The following is a 17,948-nucleotide window of genomic DNA, read 5'->3' on the forward strand; positions in this document are numbered from 1 at the left end:
TGTGGTAATATTAAAATTACTACTGGGTAGACATGCAAAAAACTGACAACCAACAAGAATGTCGTCCATGGTGAATTAGAGGTTCAAATGTTGCGTGTCATACAGGACATTTCTGAGTTTTTCACATGACTACCCACTATAGCTTTATCATTGACAAAAAAGAATATTTCATTGCCCAAGTATTCGGCTAGGAAACTAGAAAATGTCAAAATGTCCTGTACAACACGCAGGGAATCACCCAAGACAGTCGGGATTAATAGGCCAATATGTTATGAAGCTTTATTTAAATGTAATACTAAATATCAGTTATTGGAAGTTTTTAATTTTTTTTTACTCAGGCAATATCTCATGTTCATTACAGAGGAAGTGCAGAGACCTGCAAGGTGTGTATTATGCTGTTTGATTCTGTTGCTTAATGATCAAATTTAAAATTTAAAAGCCTCCCCTCCCCCCCTGTCTCTCTCTCTTTCTCTCTAAACTGCTAGGAGTAGGAGTATCATTTTTTAAAGGCATGGTGCAATGTGAACATGCCCTTTTATTTATTATTCATATCAAGAGCAACTATGAAATCTTTAGGTTCTGTTGAAAAGTCTGTTTACATGGCTGTAGATTATTTGTTTTATTTTATCAGAAGTCATCTCGTTTGAAATATCTCCCCTTATTTTGTTCAGGTATTTAAAGGTCAAATCCACCCCAGAAAAATGTTGATATGAATCAATAGAGAAAAATCAGACAAGCACAATGCTGAAAATTTCATCAAAATCGGATGTAAAATAAGAAAGTTATGACATTTCAAACTTTCGCTTATTTTCAACAATATAGTCATATGAACGAACCAGTTACATCCAAAATTAGAGTCGATGATGTCACTTACTCACTATTTCTTTTGTTTTTTATTGTTTGAATTATACAATATTTCAATTTTTATGAATTTGACGATTAGGACCTCCTTGCCTTAAGCACAATATGTTAAAATAATGGAATTCCATGTGTGCAGGGAGGAATGAAACTTCATTTCACATGACAATGACGAGAAAATAAAAATATTTCATATAATTAAATACAAAAAAAATAGTGAGTGAGTGATGTCATCAACTCTCTCATTTTGATGTAACTGGCTCGTTCATATAACTATTTTGTTGAAAATAAGCGAAATTTTAAAATGCCATAACTTTCTTATTTTACATCCGATTTTGATGAAATTTTTAGTGTTATGGTTGTTGAATTTTTCTCTTTTTATTCAAATCAAGTTTTTGTTGGGGTGGACTTGTCCTTTAAGTAGATGCTGACCCTCTTTTTTTTAATAAACCACATTTTTGCAATGTGTGAGATAATTTTGTCTACTCTTTACCATCAAACTTTATATTTGGTATTTGTTTTTATAGGTTTTTATGATTGAATTCCTTGTTTATTCTGTGACAGGAATATTCCTCTAGGTGTTATCATCTCTATGATCCTTGTGACGTCCATCTATCTCTTGACCAATGTTAGTTACCTGACTGTCCTGAGCCCTCCTGAAATCATCAATTCCAATGCGGTAGCAGTGGTTAGTATCCAGCTATTAAATGATTTTCGGTATTAATTACAGAAATAATATACACCAAAAGGGCATTAGTAAAACTTACGCACATGTCGTACCTAGAGAATTGGACCGTTTTGATGCTGATTAGTGTCGGTAATTATAGTCATGTACATTGCTTGTGTAGATCCTTCCCATTTGATAAAGCGTCTTCCATCTCAAAATAATGAGGTCATTCTGACTCGACACCTAATCACCAGTCATAAACGAATTTACGATTTCATGTTATATGAATGTTTGGTCATGTGCACGTGCAACCTATCATTTGATAAGGATTGATTTTGTCATCTTCTCTATTCAAATATTACACAGGTGAATGTCTTGCTGATGATATAAGACACTTAGGGATTTTAGATGGTGCAATCTACATTATGCGCCTGTATCAAATGCCTTGTAAATCATTGAGACTACCTGAGATGCCCACATGGCAACTAGTGTCAATAACTTAAATCTGTGCATCATTTGTTTTTTTTCTATTACATAATTAAAAGAAAAATGTTTCAGATTTGTACAGATTGCATAGACAAGATAGCCATTGTCTGCTTTCCTTAATGACATCATTAGCATAACCATAAAATGTGATGCGTGCCATTGTAAGCATGTCGGAGTCCTTGTCATAGCCTTCTCTTTTAAACAACATGCATTTTATGGCATCGTCATATTTTCTGCTTAGACACTTAGTACTTCCAAAACGTGCAGATATTCTTGGTTGTTTTAGTAAAAGTTGTTTCCAATATTTCTACAACAAATTTGCCATAGGCATATCAAATGTTGAAATGGCACTACGATCCATTCGTTCAGTCTTGTCATACCGCTTTCAAAAATTTTGAATTGAATTGGTCATGTCATTGATCCTTGATCATTGATGAGGTTTACAAAATAAATACAAATATTTTCTTGATATTACACATTATTTCTCATTCTCCTTTCTCAAGTCTTTTTGATTATTTTTTTATTTTTACCCTCACAGGATTTTGCTAAGCGATTGTTCCCGGTGTTTGCCTGGATCATGTCAATATTTGTGGCTCTGTCTTGCACTGGTACCGTCAATGGCGCCCTCTTTGGCAGCTCAAGGTGAGGTTTCCGAAGCAGATTCAGATAAGATTCAAATCCAATTGACTGATCCATTACAAATGTGGCTCATTAATGCATTGTAATCTAAATTTATTATTGATTTTCTGTTCAAACAATTATATTCTATAGGTATCTCATTTCATTTATTAGTTGATTGAGCTTTGTATAGCCAATATACTGATTGATATTGAATATCAATCAGTAGGCCTATTGTTTAAGTTGTTACATACATCATACAATGACCAAAACCTAATTATCTGCATACAGTACACCAGATTTTTTTTTATTCCAAGACACAAACTGAAACAAAAAATTCAGAGACCATTTTGTCGTAATTCTACAAAAAAATTTAGTAAAAGACCAGATACATCATACAGTGACCAAAAATATATTTGATCCTGTGTTTTAACTATCTCTGCAGTGCGATAATTTTTTTTCTGTGAAACAAACTCAAAATACAGACACCATTTCAATCAAATTATACACTATTTAGTAGAACACACCACACCAAATTAAATATTATTATTACTAATTTGTTTATTATCATATATCAGTGATCATTCGATCTATGATTATCATAATATGATATTTTAATGCTAGTGTTAGTACAGTGAGCAATAAATTCTTAGAGAAAGTCTTTTAAATCAGTATGATTTCTTATCATTCATCTAGTTAGTTCCAACTTACTTTTTAACAAGCCAAACTTTGTGAATTAATGAAAACCAGCTGTAACCAAGTAGGCTGAAAATTGCCTGCACGTATAAGCACACATAGGTACTTCCATCGGTGATAGCTTAGGGGGAAAATGTCTTCCGACAGAAAGTCTTGCTTAAGAAAATATTCATTTGACACATTAAAATACTTGAGCACTTGGCAGCCATTCTTTTGGATTCATAAGTATTCATTTTATGATCTTGACCATATGTTGGATTTATCTTTGCAGAACCTGATCTTTTTATTGAAAATTTGTTGATAAGTCAATGTACATGTATACTTGACCTAGTAGGCAATCCTCATGACCAGACCTCTTCCTTTTAAAAGATCCCAAAAGAAGATATTTTTTTTGTATTATAAAACACTTTTATAAAAAAAATTTATGGAGTGTGAGAAGTGCTGCCTCATGTGCCTTAACTTTGCACTTTTGTGTAAATTTTCTATTATTCTACCAATTTTTGTCTCTCTTGGGGCCTGTAACACAAAGCTTAGCAATCATCATAGAAGAGTTGATTGCATTGGACACAAATGCCCTTTTTACACAGGATTTTCTTAACCCCGGACTATCGCTAACCCCGTACTATCCTTAACCCTGTACTATTTTTTTTTCCTTTTCACACATGCCAAATTGTTATTGCTAACCCCGGATATGGAATGCTTGCTTTTCACACACGAAACTCGCTAACCCCGGACTAGTGGTTTTTGTCGATCATTCGTAGTACAAGTACTTCACTCGTACACTTTTTACACACGCTACAATTTCCTTAACCCCGTACTATAGGTGGGGCCAAATTGCCATTTAGCCCCACCTATAGTACGGGGTTAAGCTTAGCCCACCTTCGTTTTACACATGCGATCTTAACCCCGTACTATTGCTCTTAGCACCGCAATTGGTGGGATAACCCTGCTTTTTTGCAGGGCCGAATAATCCCGTACTATAGGTGGGGTTAGCCGGCTACACTTTGCAAAAGTACTGTGTAGAAAGAAAGTGGGCTAAGCTTAACCCCGTACTATAGGTGGGGCTAAATTGCCATTTAGCCCCACCTATAGTACGGGGTTAGGGGGCTAAATTGCCATTTAGCCCCACCTATAGTACGGGGTTAAGGAAATTTTAGCCTGTGTAAAAAGGGTAAAAGTATGATAAATCATTAAACACAAGCATACGATTAATCGCTAACCTTTGTGTTAATGGGACTCTGGATAGTGGAACAAGATTATAGGCACCGCTTTGCGGAAAGCTGTGGCACCCCTGTCGTCGTCAATATTGAAAGTCTTTTACCAGAATTTAATTTTTGGAAGTATGATAAGGACCTATTTGAAGATTGGGCATAAGGGTAAATCAAGTATCACTGATCATCTTGTATGAGTTGCAGGTCACATGATCAAGGTAAAATGTCATTGAGCATCAATGAATTTTGACCATATGCAATCAATATAAAAAAAACTTCACAATGGTTAATATTTCGAATTTTCAAAATGATATTGAAACTATGAATCCCTATTTCATAAAACATTCATATAATGGTTGTCGAGTATTGGAAAATGAGTGATTGTTGTCAATAGGCAATGTCAAAGGTAATTTGGGAGTCAATAAAAATATATCAACTTTTAAAAAAGATAAAATGATAGGATTTTGAATTTTGAATTTTCTAAAATTGCTCATCCAGTGCTTTCAGAAACAGTAACATTAAAAACTGAATTCGTGTTAAGTTTTTCATGCTCATGAAACAATCCAAGCATAAGCCTTTTAGAAACCCCATATACAGGATTTTAACTCTTGGTGTTGCATCAGGTTTAAGTTGGAATAACACTGTTGAGAACCTTGTTTGTCCTCATTTCTTTTTCAAACTGAGCCCAGAACAACTCTTGACCATCTTCATCTTCTGTAACCAGCAAATAAGGTTTGTTCCTACTTAGCAAGAGTCTTACAAGATATGGTAAGTTGGCTTGCTTGATGTCCTCCAGGAATATCAAGATGATCTTGTCCAACTTGGTGTCATTCACATGCTCAACGGCCATCCGTAGCTTGGTCATGAACCAAGCATCACCCACTGACTTGTTACTGATCAACAAGGCTGTCTTGAAGCTGTTATCAAGGTTATGATTTAAGGCATTGAGATAGTACATCCCTGGATGAAGGGCCTCATCTCCGAAGGCTACTTTCTGCAGATGAGGCATCCTTTCTTCCAGTGCAGGCCTCAGGTTTTCATTCACCCACTCGGTGTCATCGTCATGGAACATGATGTTAAGCTGGTATTCATAGTCATCTGGATCAGCATCCTCTGTGATTTCATCATAGCCAATGATGGCTAGTTTCAGAAGGAATATCTTGTGGTCGAACCACCAGCGCTTGTAATAGACCAGAAGACAGAGTAGGGAGACTGCAATGATTGCAAAACTAACACCAGTAAGTAGGAGGGTGTTGATTCCACAGTATTTTTCTGGATGAAATGTCCAAACTGGCTTGTTCTTAAGTTCACCGAATGAATGAATGGAACACAATGTTTCATTATGTGGTCCCAACCAGACATTTGTAGAACGGAGCCACTGCATGAACCAAGTTAGTTGACAGTTGCAGATCAGTTGGTTTCCTGCAATGTTAAACACGTTCAAGTGTGATGGTATTATTGTATTAGGTGCTACCGTAGATATCTGGTTGCTATTTAGGAGCAGCCGTTGTAGATTAGCTGTTCCTTTAAACAAGTTTTTACCTATTGAGTTTATTTTGTTGAATTGGAGAAGCAGATTATGCAAATTGTGCAAATTCTGGAATGCATTTTCAGATATGTCCACCAGCTCGTTGTTTGTGAGTCTGAGTTCTCGTAGGCTACTCAGGTTCTTAAATATCTCTGATGTCAGTGAATGCAGTTGACAATGGCCTAAATCAAGGATTTGCATTCGCTGTAGGGGAGAAAATATCCAAGAGACATTTGGCAAACCAACAAGATTATTTCCGACCATTCGAAGAGTGCGAAGGGATGTTAGCCCATCAAAAAGTGTTCCTTTTGTTTTAGTGTTCACCAAATCGTGAGAATGGATAGAACAGTATGACATATTTAATGTTTGTAATGCAGAGGTGTGTGTAAATTGGTGTACAGAGGCAATTTGTGCCCCATGGGAGGAAAGGAAAGAAAAGTCCAAGTAGATTAGGCTTCTTAACTCAGCAAAAGTGTCATTCAGAACTATCCTGGCTATGTTGTCCATTTCAAGAGATCTGAGAGCTGTCATATTTCTGAAGGTATCACCTTTGATGATGTAGAGTTGGTTTCCCGTTAATTTCAGAATGTCTAAATGAGATAGGCCTGTAAACATGAGTCTTCCAATAGAAATGAGCTTGTTGTATGATAAGTCAAGTATCTGTAATTTGGGTGTGATCCAGGAATCATCTTTAATTTCATTGATGTTGCTCCGAAAAAGATCCAGAATTTTGAGTGATTTACAATGAGCAAACCAAGCTGGTTTCAAGATAAACAAGTTGTTCTGTGCCAATGTGATGTATTCTACATTTCCAAGACAAGAAAAAGCACCATCCTGGAGACTTCTGATTTTGTTTTTTTGCAAATGCAATACCCTTAACTTTCTCATTTCACAGAAAGATTTGTTTGATATAAATCTTATTCTGTTAATACCCAGATGAAGGATCTCTAGGTACTTGAATGCCAGGAATGCATAGTCAGGAACTTTTTCTATTTTGTTGTCTCTCAGATTTAATATTTCAATTCTAGTGAATTGTCCACTTGAGATGTAAGCAGAGTCATTCAACGGTACAATAGACCTTATGTGTGATCCTTCCAATGTAATCTCTATTATACTTTCAATTCCTAAGAAGGAAGAAACTTCAAATTGTTGAAGGTTTATATGGCTCACATCAAGTTTTTCCACCCTAGATAATCCAGAAAACACATTCATTGGAAGACGTGTCAGCTTATTATTTCCAATTTTAAATTGATAAATAGAGCAGTTACTGAAAGAGGCAAAGTCTTTTTCTTCAACTGATGTCAAATTGTTGTGTGAGAAATCAATCAGAGTTATATTTCTCGACCCTGAATCTCCGGTATTCTCTTTCTGTGTCTCTGTAAAACAGAGTCCATTCAGATGGGCGATTCCCCTCATTTCATTATGAGACAGAATCAAAGTTATTTGTTTTGAATCGTTCATGTGAAAAGTCGCAGACAGTTCGTGAATGACATTGTTATTCAAAACAATTGTCTCAATTTCCCGGAGATTTGCAAAAGATCCGCTCTCGATGACGTGGATGAAATTGTGAGCGATATTCAGAATCCGAAGGAGGTTGTAGTTTTCAAATGATGCATTGTGAAGTGTTGTGAGATTGTTAAATGACAGGTCCAGTGTTTCCAAGGTATTTGGTAGATATTGGGGTACAGAAGGGAGGTTTAGATGAGAGCATTTGGCTGTAGTCTTTGAAATAGAAGCACATTGAAGGTGCAGAAATCTTTCATCTGCAAAATTATCTGCTCCAAGACAAACATTCCACAGAATCAGGCAAGCGAACATGCATAATATACCGGCGGCCATTTCTTACAGAAAAGTCTTCAAATTTCAATCCTTTAGGGTCAATTCACCAGAAATTTCCCTAAAATGTACTTTTTGGGCAGAGGAAAAAGCAGTCAAACAAAGGAGATACATGTAGCTCTTAAGTCGTGAAAGAGAATCTTCATAATGAAGAGCTTTATGGAGAAGGATTGCTTTTTCTTTTGTGACAATTTCCATGTCATGTGACTATAAATTCATTGACAAAACAGTTTCATTTTCAGGTATTAAAAGACATAAGCAATTCAATTCTTAGTTGTAAGTGAAGTGATTATGAACAGACTTGCGATGTCAGTCAAGTAGTCTTAAAGGGTTATATCAACTTTGTGGAAGTTTATTTTCATGCCTATACAAATTGTTTTTTCAGGTCATCAATGGGTAGAAATCAGGGGTAAAGGCAGGGGAACCCGAGGGCCTTGAAAATTTGACAAGCAAAAAAAAAAAAAGGTTATCACCAAAAATGTAAGGTCACTTACTCCAAAATACATGTATTACTTCAATTGTGAAGTGATGTATTTATCTCTATCATAAAAGACCGAAAATAGTAAGGGGGACACGTCCCCCCTGGGATTTCCGCCCATGAGGTAATCTGTCCATCGTGCTTGCTTGTTATGAAAACTAATACAACATTTGACATATCATCTTGAAACTTGGTCCAAGTTGCTTATAGGGATGACGATCTGATTAGTTATGGGGATATTAAGGTCGTACATGTAGTTCAAAAGTCACAGAGGTTATCTTCAGTCTGGCAAGGGCTGGGGTATAAATTTAGACCACAGTGAAAAATCTATCTACTTCTTGTCTGTGGAATGTATTCATTTTTACATGGAGGTATAATTAGAGTAACCAAGAATATGAAAGGTTGCTTTTTTAAATGAAGGTTTGTTAGAATTATCAAGATGTCAAGGTGGTTTTGATTTGAAGCAAGCTGAGATGACTTATGACACTATTAATGGCAGGGAAGAAGCTATCCTTTATGAGGTATTATACCTTAGAATCAATATTGGACAGCGATTTGTCTTTTTTGTAATCTTCAGAAAATAATTGGTAGATACAATATGATGAATTAATTTTTGAAAAGTTCAAGGTCCATGTTGATAGACGGTTGTCTAGATAATTTTACTTTTCTATAAATTCTTCTAATAATACCTGTACAAGTTATAAATACAAGTATCAGGGTGCTACATAACTTTTGAGAAGCACTTGCCCTATCGGCTAAGTAAATTTTTTAATTGTTGGAATATACTTGCCCAAAAATCTATTTCACTTGCCCGAAAAATGCTTGAAAAAAAGGTTTTACCTCTTCAAAGGAAAGTTTTGTGGTTATTTAAACCATTTACCTTTTCTCTCTTTTGACATGAACTGATCTACCTTGTTATTGCATTTCTTTTTCCAAACTGATTTTTATCTTGCCTACCATGACCAAAATTAGGGTCAATATCATATCATATTGAACCTGATTTTGGTCATTCTACTGTGAGAAGTTTGCTTGCCCAATTCGGGCAAGTAGTTTTGGTCTTTACTTCAAAACACTTGCCCGACTCTAACTTTTACTTGCCTCGGGCAATCGGACAAGTGCTTATGTAGCACCCTGAAGTATTTAGTAAAGTAAATAATATTTAATCATTCAGTAAATGAGGCTTTTTAAATTTTTTTTTACCATTCAATTTCCCAATTTTATTTTTATTTTTTACTTTTACACTCCTTTAATTGAACACTGTAGATCATAGAACATCAAGAAAGTGCACTATTGGCAATTGAAACTGCATGTTAATAGTACTTCAACCCTCTGATGTCAATATTAGACTGGTTTTGTCTCGCCCACCAGAGGTGAAGGCGAGACTTAGGGATCCAAATGTCGTCCGTCCGTCGTCCGTCCGTCACAAACCTGTAATGACACATAACATAACTCCACAACCATAAGTCGCTTTTCAACAAAACTTGGATGGTGGATTGACTTGGGGGACCTGCATGTTATGCTGCAGTCTGAGGTCATATGGTAAGGTCAAAGGTCATTTTCAGGTCAACGTTAAAGTTTACATGCAAGACTCTATTATTACACCTAACTCCGCAACCGTATGTCGCTTTTCAACCAAACTTGGATGGTAGATGGACTTGGGGGACGTGCATGTTATGCTGCAGTCGGAGGTCACATGGTAAGGTCAAAGGTCATTTTCAGGTCAATGTTAAAGTTTACATGCAAGACTCTTAACTCCGCAACCGTAAGTCGCTTTTCAACCAAACTTGGATGGTAGATGTACTTAGGCGACCTGCATGTTATGCTGCAGTCGGAGGTCACATGGTAAGGTCAAAGGTCATTTTCAGGTCAACATTAAAGTTTACGTGCAAGGCTCATGCAAGTGTTATTCCATCCCAGTCATTTCACAATGAAGTTTTGATATAATCCTCTTGCGTGCCCTTGCAAATCATGATATTTCTGGTTATTTTCATAAGTGGGTGAGACACACAATTGCTTTTGCCTTGTATGATTGGAAAGCTAATGTGGAGCTTTGTGACATGTTATTTTCTTGATTATAGCAGCTGCAGCAAGTGCTTATGTTTATTTACACTCTTTAATATTTCACTTTATGAAATTAAAACAAAGAGTGGTTAATTATTCTCAACTTTTGATATGATGATTCTTTTGTAGCATTTTACTGAAGTTTGGATAGAGGGAAACTCTAATGAAATAACCTACTTTGGTTTGTTTATACTGCAGAATCCTATACGTGGCCGGCCGTGAAGGTTTGATGCCAAAGCTCATGTCTATGATTCATGTACGTAAGAAGACACCTTTGCCTGCTGCCATCTTCACAGTAAGTGAAAAAAAACCTGCATTAAATCTAAATCTTGTGTCTTATCTATCTACAACGATGAATGTCCTTTGAGACTTCCAATGGAGTAATGCTCGGTGCCGTCCCATGTAAAGCACGCAATTACTGTCGGTCGAACCTATCTTAGCAACCATCTTAAAAGAAGGACCATCTGGCCATTAAGAACACAAATTTGGTTTTCCTTGAATGGAATTCCACATCAAAGCATGTATGGCAAGGTCCCCCAAGTCTGCGCGGTCCCCCTAGTGTGTTTCTGCGCGATTCTAGTAAAAGAAGATACGCAACGATCAGAAACTTTACAGATGCAATACCTAGATAGGTATCTCTTAAAAAATCTGACTCAAAATGGTGGAAAAATAATGAATTTCGGGCATATCATGTGACAGCCTCAAAATGCGGCCTTTCTCATCAAAATCCTTGAATAATGTGTAAAGTGAATGGGTGCGCAGACATGGGTCACCCTTTTTTTGTTCAATCTGAAAATGACTGACCAGGATTTTTTGCAAGAAAATCATATATTTCAAATTTTTATGGCACATTTACTCATAAGAATATAAAGAACATTATCAACTTATTTTCTTTTGTGAAATAAAAAGAAATTTATGTTTAATCTTAAGTTAGTTTGGTGGGCAGATATGGGGTCCACCTTCATATTTAAGGATCCTGTCCGTAGAGACCACTTTATCGTTAAGATTGCTTATCTTGTCCCCTTTAAAGATAAATTCCAGTTTTGGTAACGATCTCAAAATGACTTTTGACAGAATCTAATATAATGACAACCCAAGTGTCTGTATGAATAAAAAATATGTGCCAAAGGATTCTGGAAGAAATTGTGTAATTGCTGAGAAATAAGCAAAATAACCGCGGATTCTGTCACTTCCGTCTGGTCTATATTCCAGCAATATTAATACACTGTCCCATGTGTGCCTATCTGTGTTGGTGATCTTCAGTCTTAACATTTTTCAGCGTAGATTTTAAGATTTCACAAAGTTCAGTTTATGTAACTGTACCAGATCTAGATCCTTGATGATATACTGACAATTAAGCCTGGTTTTACAGACTTTCTCATGAAATCGGTGTTTACTGCAACTACTGGAATTTCTCTTTAAGTGGTCTCTTTATATACAGGTTTCACAGTGGTATCATTTTATTAATGAACAAGTTGAAATTGATCGTTAGATTGATTATATATCGGGGCATAGTTTCACGCCTCAATCCAAATTCATTCCTGGGTTCTCGGTAATGAGGTATAGCACGGACAGTTCAATCAATGAATGGATAGGACACCGTTCTCACTACCTTCCTAAAACTAGATTAACGTGAAATGAGAACGGGAGAAGAGATCTTCGAAGTGATTTTCCGAACCGGCGCATAAAACCACCTCGCGATGTACCGGTTCCGCTCATTTTCCTTTATTATGTCTCAGATTAGTAAACTCTTGGTATAACAAAAGTCTGGTTCCATGACATTTTCTCTGGCGACAATTGCACCGCTCCAAATTCCTCACACTTATGTAATGAACAACTTCAACCCTGGGTTTAACACTATACCCTACCCTATAGGCTAAAGAAAAAACCCTATTGCAACCCTTACACTAACCCTACAACTTTGACGAAATTAAGCCCAAAGCAATTGTCGCAGGAGCAAATGCCGTTTCACCAAAAGTCCATCCAACGAATATACTCATCAGCAGAATGTGTTAGCATTTACAGCCCTCGAAAAACAGTCTGGAGTGGATGTTATTGATCATTAATTTTCATTATGATAATTTTCATTGTAGTATTTTTCATTTACAAAAATTGCAATACTCGAGAGCTAAATCACTGTACTCATTATTTCCATGTTAATAATAATATGTTCCATTTGTATCTTGCACAGCTACTGTAATTTCATATACTTTACTGAACTTGATACTTGGTATCATATCATTACCTCGGCTGTAGCTGAGCTGCTGTATAGGCACTAAAACATTCAAGGAATAAATTTTACCAGGAACCCATTCACCTGGGTTGAGTGCAGCAAAATGTGGGTAAATTTCTTGCTGAAGGTAAACACGCCATAGCTGGGATTCTTTTTGTGACCAATACTGTGTATCTGCATTTCGACAATTGAATTTGTACTGTATGTCAACAAAAGCATACTGATTCTTAAATTCTAAGCAAGTGCATATTAGATCCTTCATAGTTCTTTTCTTAGTTTAATCTCTCAAAATTTCTCACATTTTTTTTTGTTTTAAATCTGTCCAGCTACCAATCGCCATCTTGATGGTGTTGAACAATGACATATTCCTCCTCCTCAACTTTGTGGCTTTCATCGAGTGGATCATGAACTTCCTGGCAGTAGCCATCATCCCCTACTACCGATGGAAACATCCGGACCTGCCACGCCCTTTCAAGGTAATGCCGATCTGCACCTGTCATTAGGCGGTGCTGCACCATCCCGAGTTTGCTCAATCTTGAGATTTTAGCCCGATTGGCCCTCTTCGCGATTAATCTTGAGATTTAAGAAATCCCGTCTCCACCATCACAAGAAGAGCGATTCCTTCTCGAGCGAGGCATCGATGCAATATGGTCTGACACCGTGAATAAATAATCCCAAGTGTGTCTGCACCTACGAATTAGCGCGATAATTCATAAAATAGCGCGCTATTTTGCAAATAATCCCAAGTTAACTTGGGATTATTTGCAATCTCGAGATTAATCCTACGAATTAGCGCGATAATTGCATCTCCATTGCAAATGATCTCGAGATTGTTCAGATCGGGATAATTTGCTGGATCAGAAATAGCACGCTAATTTGAAAACTCAGGATGGTGCAGACGGCCATATTGTATTAAAGTATAGTGGTAGACTGGTTTGCTCTCGATCCAAGTAATTTAGGTTCAAATCCAAGCCAAGGTCAAACAGTGTCTCCCAGTACTATTAATCCTAGAATATTTTGTACTTTAATGCCAAACTCAAGCGATTTGTCATCATTGCCGGCAATTATTCTGGGAGAGACATTAAAATCAAGGTTAATTGGTATCATATTATGATGATCAGACTTGATATGACACCAATTAACCTTAATTTTAATTTGATGATTTTCTCTCAATATCTTCATGTACAGTAATAGATTGTTAATATCTAGTGGCTAGGTTAGGGAAAGAAACCAAAACCAGGAATAATAAAACAGGCTTAAAACAGGATATGCACCAGTTAAGTGCATCCTCACTGCTAGGAGAAAGACTTTCTATCCACAGAATGACCAGCTTTCTTTTAGCTTGTAGCTGAGCAATTACCCACTTTCTATCATAATCATGTGGCACATGATTTATACATGTACAGACACTCATTAATTTTTGTCTCGCCTGAACGAAGTTCAGTAGAGACCTAGGGACCGTTTCATGAAAGTTGTCAGCACTGACAAGTTGTCTTTCTCCGACAGTTACGATAGTAACAGTCAGAGGCCGATACATTTCAGCCAATCAAAACCAAGGATTTCACTGAAATTGTCAGCACTGACAATTTAGTCAGTGCTGACAGCTTTCATGAAACACCCTACAGGTAGTCACTTTTCCTGTTGGTCTGTTAGTTGGTTGGTCCGTTATGTTTTTGTTCAAGTTGCTCTAATTTTTTTTACTTTTGCATTAATTATGTTGACACTTGTACATATGATCCTAGGGTAATACCACACATTTGTTCATGAGGGTGATGGGTTCAAAGGTTGTATAGGGGCAAAAAGATCAAGTCTTTGTTCAAATCGCTCTCATTTCTTCATTTTTGCATCAATTATGTTGACACTTGGTACATATGATCCTAGTTTAATACCACACGTGTGTTCATGAGGGTGATTGGTTCAAAGGTCATATAGGGGTAAAAAGATCAAGTTTTTTTGTTCAAATTGCTCTCATTTCTTTATTTTTGCATCATTTGTGTTTACACGTGATAAAAATAACCTTGGTAATACCACACGTGTGTCCATGAGGATGATAAGGTCAAAAAATCATATTGCATATTTTATCGATCGCGATATTAGGCGAGACTCCGCAAACCACCTTGTGTTCAATTATGTTTGAATTTTGTGATTGTTGCCACTTCTGAACGTAACTGGAGATAAACTGATTAACGAAATGTGATAGTATGTAGATTCTCCATTTACTATCATCATGCCATTTGCTATCTTTTTCAGGTTCCCATTGTTGTACCAATCATTTACATGCTTGGAGTACTCTTCGTTCTTGGAATGGCTTTGTATGCATCCCCGAGGGATTGTGGTCTAGGAATCGTTGCTGCAGCATCCGGGATACCAGTCTACTTGATAGGAGTCTGGTGGAAGAACAAACCACCCGCATTCCAGAATGCCATCGACAAGACAACGTTATTCCTCCAGAAGTTGTTACTGGTTGTGAGTCCGGAGCCGCAAACGAAATCAGAATGAGACTGTTTCGAGACAGCAGCTGGACCGTGGTCCCATGTTGTGCATTTACATGTTGGCAACAGAATGCCAAGTCCGGATGAACATGTGGTCCCATATAATGTATTTATATGTTGGCAACAGAATGCCAAGTCATGATCAAGTTATGGTTCCATATCATGTATTTAGGTGTAGGCAACAGAATGCGAAGTAATGATAAATATGCGGTCCCATATAAAGTATTTAATGGAGAGAATATCTTGTCCCTTGCAACAAGACTGTTGTGTAAGTAAGTCCCATATTATTTCAATTATTAATATGTATTAATGCTGCGTTATGCATTACAAATACACTCTTTATCCAAAGCCACAGCTTAGGAAACCATGCTGGCTTTGTGTAGTGATGAAATTGGACTCTTCCTGCATGAACAATCCAATCAGCAGATGTTAATTTTCAGAGCAGCAAATTTTCCAGGTACCTCCGGCGTACCCTTTACTGGCCCCAGGACTGCCCAGATTATAATGAAAGGGTCTAAAATATTATCTTAAAAGACATTCTCTGAAACTGTAATGGGTACTTATATGACCTGCATCCACGTGGAAGGACACCTGCTCTCTCTAAGCCAATGGAATTATGTCAAGGTCTATGATGGTGATTTTTTAGAAAGCGTGAATGATTGTTAGCAAGCAACCAGAGGACCGACATCTTAAGATCCCATCTGAGGGACCTGGTAATGAGGATATGAAGGCCTTACTAATGGGCACTATCACACCAAGTGGGAAGCGAACCCGGGTCTCCGTAATCCGAAACCTCTGCTCTACCGACTGACTGAGCTATCGTGCCTTGTCTTTATAGCAAGAGGGGAAATGTTTTACGTGACCTGCTGACGTAGCCAGATCTGCTATAAAGCCTTGCTGATTGTCAGAACGACTCGCTGAAACTTATCACTCTATTGGTTTCTTTGTTTGAACTGTGAAAAACCATTGCATTCAGTCGTCTCACTGACTCACAAATTGATATACTCCATTTGTTTGTGTGCTATTGAGGAAGGCGTACATGGCAGTTGTGCATTGCAATGGTGCAACCTTCTATCTTGTGCTGCAGTTCAATTTAAAGGTTTTTCAAGAAGTTCAGAGAAATCACAAGCCTCTTATGAGCCCCGTGAGGCTCGTATGATTTTTGAAACTTTTTTGTCCCTAAATTGTGTAATTTAGGTAATGACTATCGCTGTTAAAGCCGTGCTTCCAATTTACAATGGCCTTGTAAGTCAATGACTGGTGGTTATAAGATTTATTTACACATTTGTAATTAGTCTTTTAAGAAAATAATTTAATATTGGTCAGTGATGATAAAGAACGATGTGGGAGAAGAATGAAGAGAGAGAGACAGAGTGGGGATGAGAAAGAGAGGGAGGAATGGATAGAATAGAGATAGATTGATTGATTGATACAGACAGACAGATAGATAGATAGACAGATAGATAGATAGATAGACAATAGATACATAGATAGACAATAGATACATAGATTAAGAGGTAAGTGAGAGATAAAGAGAGGTTTGAGAGAGATATATGATCAATAGTATGAGAGACTTTATTATGGTAAGAAAAATTGAATTGTGGAATAAAAATGTTGATTTTTAATGTACATTCATAATTTTGTACATAATGAGATGAATATGCATTTTCTTTCTGTACAAGGCTTTCTGGTGTGAAAAATTTATTTCATAGTAACCGTAGGGTGAAAATGTGTACAGACTTTAATGGATAGCTGAGTGAAAATTTTGTAAAAGATAAAAAGTGAAAGAGGAACAGACTGATTCCTTGCAAAGTAATTTCTTTGTATTTAGGTTTAGATGCATGATGTCTCTAAACCCCATGCATGCACCTTTTTCAAAGAATATTCTGACGTTCATTTGATATGTGTGAGTTAACAATTATCATTACTTTTATGAACTTGTATGTTTTATTCTGAAATAACTACTTTTCAAGAAAGATTTGGAGTACATATATCTTGAGTATATCTCGTGACAATATTTAGCTCTGTAATGCATTTTGAATGGCAGAAAACTCATTTTGTTTTGACTGTTAGGTGTTTCTTTTGTCCTTTTAAGTTTTAGATTAGTTTTATTTATTTAGTTTTTGGCTGACTCTTTGAAAGACATGTGCTTTTTCTGCAGCTGCACTCTCCTTTATTTAAAAAAAACTTCTCATGTGTTTTTGTTGTAGAACTTGTACTTAATTTTTAACCAGGGATTTTTAAGAGTCCTTATTTATATTTGTCCTACTTCCCTCAAGGTGATTATTCAGATTTGGTTGAGGATGGTTGATGTTTATAGTTGTTCAAAACAACAAGAGGACTGATGTTTCGAAGTCTTCTCCGAGGGACCGAAAAAATGAGGGTTGATGCCTCACCAAGCGGGTCTTCTCTAATGAGGCCCTACTCCGCCAACTGAGCTATTTTATCTTCAAGTTTTAAATTTAAGTTTATTTTCTTTTCTCCTCTGTTGCTTTATCATGTGAACTTGATATCCTCTTGTTTAAAGGATTACTTTTACTATGCTGTCAAAGAGTCTTAATCTATCCACCCTCGCCTATACTAAGCATCGCGCATTCATTAAAAAAGCACAAATCATGTTTATACGATGTTTGTTGTTGGACTGAAAATAGCTGAAATAGAAAACTTGTGACACAGTTCTTAAATGTTCATTGTAAAAGTGACTTGTAGAATCACTGTATATTACACAATGGATAAACTTATGTAGTACCAACGTGATGGCGTCTATTTTTTTTAGGGGGTGGC

General features: G+C 36.6%; 2 protein-coding genes across 5 annotated transcripts in view; one reads left to right on the forward strand and one right to left on the reverse strand.

The window, feature by feature from the left end:
* LOC121407806 (cystine/glutamate transporter-like) overlaps window positions 1-16,572 on the forward strand; it is a 42,174-nt gene extending 25,602 nt beyond the window's left edge. For all 4 annotated transcript variants that reach the window (XM_041599018.1, XM_041599019.1, XM_041599020.1 and 1 more), the window contains exons 6-11: window positions 339-383; window positions 1,423-1,546; window positions 2,550-2,653; window positions 10,638-10,734; window positions 12,999-13,148; window positions 14,923-16,572. In XM_041599018.1, coding sequence (XP_041454952.1) covers window positions 339-383; window positions 1,423-1,546; window positions 2,550-2,653; window positions 10,638-10,734; window positions 12,999-13,148; window positions 14,923-15,171 — 769 coding nt within the window. In that variant the 3' untranslated portion in view covers window positions 15,172-16,572. The remainder of the gene's footprint in view (window positions 1-338; window positions 384-1,422; window positions 1,547-2,549; window positions 2,654-10,637; window positions 10,735-12,998; window positions 13,149-14,922) is intronic.
* On the reverse strand, window positions 4,813-8,012 carry LOC121407805 (toll-like receptor 3). The gene has a single exon (XM_041599017.1). The coding sequence runs from the start codon at window positions 7,901-7,903 to the stop codon at window positions 5,162-5,164; it is 2,742 nt and encodes a 913-aa protein (XP_041454951.1). The 5' UTR covers window positions 7,904-8,012; the 3' UTR covers window positions 4,813-5,161.
* Window positions 16,573-17,948: the final 1,376 nt, after the last annotated feature.

This window comes from Lytechinus variegatus, chromosome 2 (genome assembly GCF_018143015.1).
Source record: "Lytechinus variegatus isolate NC3 chromosome 2, Lvar_3.0, whole genome shotgun sequence".
Taxonomy (NCBI): Eukaryota; Metazoa; Echinodermata; class Echinoidea; order Temnopleuroida; family Toxopneustidae; genus Lytechinus; species Lytechinus variegatus.

Bases quoted from the DNA above. Each gene is read 5' to 3' on its own strand.
- LOC121407805 (XM_041599017.1), bottom strand. From the start codon at position 7,903: ATGGCCGCCGGTATATTATGCATGTTCGCTTGCCTGATTCTGTGGAAT.